At 61.7% G+C, this 5,646-nt stretch overlaps 1 protein-coding gene across 1 annotated transcript in view; it reads left to right on the forward strand.

The window, feature by feature from the left end:
* The first annotated feature begins 1,243 nt into the window (after positions 1-1,243).
* The window catches only part of LOC112548313 (translation initiation factor IF-2-like), a 6,871-nt gene continuing 2,468 nt past the window's right edge, over positions 1,244-5,646 (forward strand). The window contains exon 1 of the mRNA XM_025193694.1: positions 1,244-1,305. Coding sequence (XP_025049479.1) covers positions 1,244-1,305 — 62 coding nt within the window. The remainder of the gene's footprint in view (positions 1,306-5,646) is intronic.

Genomic DNA, 5,646 nt, shown 5'->3' on the forward strand with positions numbered 1-5,646 from the left:
CAACCCCTGCCCCGGACCCCCACCCCGCTCAGTGCAGCCGAGAGTGCCTTAGACCCCCCAGCCCGCGGGGAAGGAGGAGGCTGCGCCCACCCGGGCCCCACGGAGCTGCCGGGGCCCTGGGGGTCGGGGCCGGGGCAGGATCCCCCCTAGAGACTCAATAAACACCTTAGAGACCGGCTGGGGCAGCTCTGCCTGCTCCTCCCGGCCGGGCTCGGCCCCCTCGGGGCACCGCTGGACTGGGGACCGCTGCCAGAGGCCACCCGGCCCAGAGGGTCACGGGACAAGGGGCTGTAGGGCAGGGTCTGGGGCCGGGGAAGAGCCCCTTGTGCCCCGATGCTTCGGCTGGGGCACCCGAGCAGCCTGGCGACGGCCCCGTGTCATCGGGGTGGCGGTGCCCACAGGGGCCGGGGAGAGCTGTCCTGGGGCGCCGCACCGGAGAGCCGAGGAGCCGACTGCCCGGGCACGGGGATGCCGGAGAGGCCCCGGCTCAGCCGCAGGAGCAGGAGGGGAGATGGAGAGGACCCCTCCTGTTGCTCCAAGTGTCGGGGGTGTTTCAGGCAGACAAGGTTCCTTGGGTGAATTTGATATCTTTTATTAGACCGACCCAAATGGTTGGAGAAGAGTTATTAAGCAAGCTGCCGAAGACATTGGGGGCTGGAAGGGGACCGCACGAGATCACCGAGGCCAGCCGTGCTCAGTGCTTGGCGTTGGCTGCAGCCGAGGCTGGGGCTGGGGCTGGGCTGTGCCAGTGCTCCTGCCGGCATCGACCCCGCAGGGTCCCGGCTGGAGGGTCTTGCCCTGCGCCCACACTGCACTGGGCAGGAAGGGATTTCCCCCCCTGCTCAGACTGGTCCGCACTGGGAGTGCCTTAGAAGCATAGCAAATTCAGGGATGAAGGGCCCTCAGGGGGTCACATCCAGTGCAAACCCCTGCCCCAAGCAGGACCAGCCCCAACCACATCATCCCAGACAAGGCTTTGTCTACCCGGGTCTTAACCACCTCCGAGGGCGCTTGTACACGTCATCGAAGACCGGAGGAAATTGTTGCTCCTCCTCGGGGCTCGGCGGTGGGGTGCTCGTTTTGCACCGGCCGCTAATCAGGAGTGCTGGGTGGGCACCGGAGCCCCACACGTGAAGACCCGAAGGGCAAGCCGTCTTGGGATGCTTGCAGCCGTCACCCTGGCAGCCCGGCTGCGTGTCCGGGGGACCTCGGGCACCAACGTGGGGTGCTGTTTTTGGGAAGCATGAAAGGCTGCCTGGGCCTCACCTCCGGCCTCGAGCGCAGCCCAGGCTGCCAGTGTAAGCCGTACGGGAGGGGGGTGGATTTGGGCTGAAGTGCGGCTTTTTTGGGTTGGGCTGCCATAAACACTCTCCCTGCACAGCCCACCATCAGAGCCCTGCGCAAGGCCAACGTTTCTGCTGGTCAGTGAAGCATTTTCGGTTGCTCTCCCCGAGCAATGCGTTTGCATGGTTAATTTGGGGGAACACCAGGAAGGGGCTTTGCCTTTTTTTAAGCCTGTTTTTCCATGCGGCATCGTTCACCATTTAAAAAAAACCAACCAACCTCAAGCTTGAAATGCAGCTACAACTCTTGGTGCAGAGATGATCCCTTTTATTGGAGCACCTGGGAAATGGCAAAAAAATAATTAATTTTTCTGCAAGCTTTTGGGCTCAAATGCCCTTCCTCAGGCTCGGGAAAAATTAAAATACTAAAAAGTCCCCACCAGTCAGTAGGAAATAAACTTCATTTTTGCACAGAGGAAAGGACTCCTGCCTGAGCTGCACAACAAAAAGCAACTCAGAGACGTTTTCACTGACCCAGAGGGACCGATTTTCCATCTCCAGCTCCCTCTGTGCAAAAATGAAGTTTATTTCCTACCTAGGGAGACTTTTTACCATCTTAAATTTTCCCAGAGCCTGAGGAAGGGCATCTGAGCCCAACAGCTTGCAGGAAAGGAATGTTTTTTTGCAGTTTCCTAGTTGGTCTAATAGACACGGCCACCAAATACCCACTGCAGCATGCTCGCAATTCTGCCTCAGGCAACACAATGGGAAACCACGGAGCAAACCCGGCTTATCTCGTGTTCGGCAGGCGTTGAGGGCCCGCCGCCCCATGGCCCGCACCCCTTCCCCGGCTTCCCCTCCCATCGCTGGGGCGACTCTTGGGGTTTGCGGGATCGCACCCGAGGGGATTGCTGTCTCCTTGGATGCTGCAGCCATCACCCTGGGGAGAAAGCTGGTGCATTGCTGCTTGGGGCACAAAGCGGGGTGCTCCTTTTGGGACACGCTGTCCCTGCCCCCACTAATCCGAGCCTGGCCCCAGCACATCCCCTGCCTGCGTGTCAATCCCGGTCTCCTGCATCCCCGGTGACCACGATCCCGGTGACTAGATCCAGGTGCGCCTGGGGTTTGTAGGAAGAAACAATCAGGGCTCGGGGCAGAGGTGATATCTTTTATTAAACCAACAAGAGCTCTGCAAAAAAGAAAAATCTTTAATTGCAAGCTTTTGGGCACAAACCCCCTTCATCAGGCTTCGGAGAAAAGATTGTAAAAGTTCTCCTGGGTGGAAATGAAAGTTCGTATTTCAGAGGATTTCACAGAGGAGTGGATAGATGGGAAACTCGTCTGGGCAGCGTGGGCATGGCTGGTCTGGAGCCTCTCACCTCCTGGGGGGGCCTGGGAAGATGCAAATGACAAAGGCAGGGGCAGGGGCAGGAGCTTGGGTTGCAGGCCCTCACAGCTGCTTCCTGCTTGGGAAAATACAAAGATTGCCTTTAAAGAAATTGGCTAAAATATGCTCTCGTCCTTGTGTCAGGGGATCAGGTTGTAGCCGTGTTGGGCTAGAGGAAAAAGCACTCGCAGGGCTCCACAGAGGCGATCGCTCTTATTGGACCAACAAGATCTTTGCATAAAAAACCGACCGACCAACCAAACAGCAAAACTAACTGCAGGCTTTCGGGCTCAAACACCCTTTGTAGGGTCTGTAGGTGCACCTTACAGGACAGCATGAACCCCCTTTTTTATCTTTCTTTGTATTTTACACTGGTTGCTTACGGACCCGTGCCGTTGCACTTGGGCTGCCTAGAGAGACAGACCCCTTTTTTCCCCGCAGCGTGTGGTCGTCCCCTCCGCACCCCCGGTTCTTCTCCAGGCGCCTGCAGGCCCCCTCACCCCCATGTCCTCTCCCTTCCCATAGCTCCTTAAAAGAGATGCTGGGCACATTTACCTGCTGGCACTTGGCACCGCAGGTGTGCGGAGCAGACTCAGCCTTACCTGCAGAGTGAGCCCCGGGCACCCCTGGGCACCCCGCGCTGCCCGCAAGCTGCAGCCGAGCGACCTGGGGGGCACTTCTCCAAGGACCGGCTTTGCACGGAGCCAGACATGAGCGTCTCCTCTGCAGCCGTCTGCCCCACGTCTGGACACCGACACAAGGCGGAGCAGCCGCACGGGCCAAGAAAGGACTCGGTTCAGGAGGACGGAGCGAGCCCAGCTCCCTTTTAACCCCACCGCCGTTTGTGGGCCAAAGACTCCCCAAGTCACATCACCTGGCAGGCAATGTCATGTCTATCCTTGGGGCTTGCAAATAGCAATCCAGCCAGCGCGGTGCCCCCGCTCCCCGTCCTCCGCCCGCAGACGTTCCTGTGCTCACCATCCGTCCCAGTTCCTACCGGGACCCCCAACATCAACTGCTTTCCCAGGTGGGGGTGCACAATACATCATCCTTCACCCTTTCTGGGGTGCTAGACTGGGGCGACCCCAGGGTTCACCCCTGTGTTTCCCACATTGGCATTACAGTTCTCCCCGACACCGATCAACTCAGCCGACGCTGGTGCTTTCTCCTGATCTCTCCCAGTGCCAACCCAGGAGTGACCCCGGGCCCGGGCCCGGGCCCCCTCCTCCTCCCATGTCTGCACAGCTTTTTGGCAGGAAGGCGCCTTCCCGGGTCTTTTCCACTCCCAGCACCCTGCTTCTCTCCCCCCCACATTACACACACCTGCACGGTCTGCAAATGCAGGGGTGCCGGGGGCCCCCCCCGAGCTGGAGGCCGGCCAAGAAATCCTTTCACATTTCCCTGCAAGCATCACAAGTCACTTTGCCCAGCAGCCAACAACTTCTCTTGTTATTCAGACTAGGGGCTCCCCTGGCCACCCCCACGCTGCCCCACGTCGTGGACGGCACAGGTAGGCAGCCCGAGGGGTGCACCCTGCCCGCCACCACTGGCCAGGAAACCGCTGCCCACCCGCCAGCCCTTCCCCTGCTCAACCCTGCCCTAGGTCATGGGTCCAAGTCCCCGCTGGTGGCCCGGAGCAGGCCCCTCGGCCTGCCTGAGAGGGGCCCGATCCAGCGCTAGATGAGCCATCAGGGGACTCCCTACCGTGTGCTAGCAGTATGGGGCACAGGACACACAACACCCCCATGTTGACCGTCCACGAGAGGGCAGCAGGGCCACATTCCACCCCCCCCATAAGGGGCTCTGGCATGCCTGCCCCCCAAACTCCCCCCCCAACCCTATGCTGTCTAGCACAGGTTAGGGGTGGGGGGAGAGGAGACCAGGTAACGGGGGGGGGGAGGACCCCCAAAGCCCAACCCCATGCCCCCCCCGTGCCGCCCAGCCATGAGGATGCAGCCCCTGTGCCGAGATCGGGGTGGGGAATCCATAGATTCATAGAAGTCGGGTGGGAAGGGACCTTGTAGATCTTCAAGTCCGACCCCCTGCCTGGGCAGGAGGGAAACTGGGCTCAAGTGACCCCGGCAAGGTGTTCGTCCAGCCTCCGCTAGGGTGTGGTTGGCCTTCTTGAGCCAGCCGCAGACCCCGCACCAGGTGGTCGCCCGTGGCCAGGAGCAGATGCAACACGGCGTCTCCCCTGGTGGGGCTGTGCACCTCCTGGGTTAAGTGGAGGTCCTGTATGATGTGCCCTCACCAGCTCCCAGTCCCTCCCAGTGCAGGGTGGCCTGAGGACTGGGGCCAGTGGGGCCCCCAGTAGGGCAGGGCCCGGGGGTGGTGGGGCTGCCCCAGGCCCACGGCAGCAGTCAGAGGGCTGCAGGCCTGGGCAGGGGGAGCCGGCATGGACCTTGCCCTGCAGCCTGGGGAGGGGGAGCTGAGCCCGGCCTGGCCCTGGCATCAGCTTAAAGATTAACCCCAGCGCCTGCCCCCTTGCCCCCCCCTGCCTTGCCAGGCCCCGTGTGCCAGGCTGGGCCATGGAGGTGCCCGGGGCCGCGGGGAAGGGGCTGATGCTGGATATGGTGAACCCCTGCAGCGTTTAGGGGCCTCGGCTTTGCCCGCAAGGGGGTGGAGAGGGCAAAGGTGCAGGGACAGGGATGAGGCCACCTGGAGTAGCAGTGGCAGAGTGGAGGGGGTCCCCAGGCTCGGGGTGCATGAGCCAGGTGCCTGGAGCAGGGCAGGCCGGGGCGCTGAGGGCAGCAACGCACCAGAACAGGCTTCCAGAGAGGTGGGGGCTTCTCCATCCTCGGCTGGGACGATGTAGTCGGGGCTGGTCCTGCTTGGAGCAGGGGGTGGACTGGATGCGACTCCCGGGGTCCCGTCCAGCCCTCGTTGTCTGATTCACGGACGCATGTAGATGGATGGAGGCAGAGAGCGGGGGTCCCGGCCACGGCTGACACCGGTCTGGGGCCCGGCAGGGGCTGG

The sequence above is a fragment of the Alligator sinensis genome, unplaced genomic scaffold (assembly GCF_000455745.1).
Source record: "Alligator sinensis unplaced genomic scaffold, ASM45574v1 scaffold446_1, whole genome shotgun sequence".
In the NCBI taxonomy this organism is placed as follows: Eukaryota; Metazoa; Chordata; order Crocodylia; family Alligatoridae; genus Alligator; species Alligator sinensis.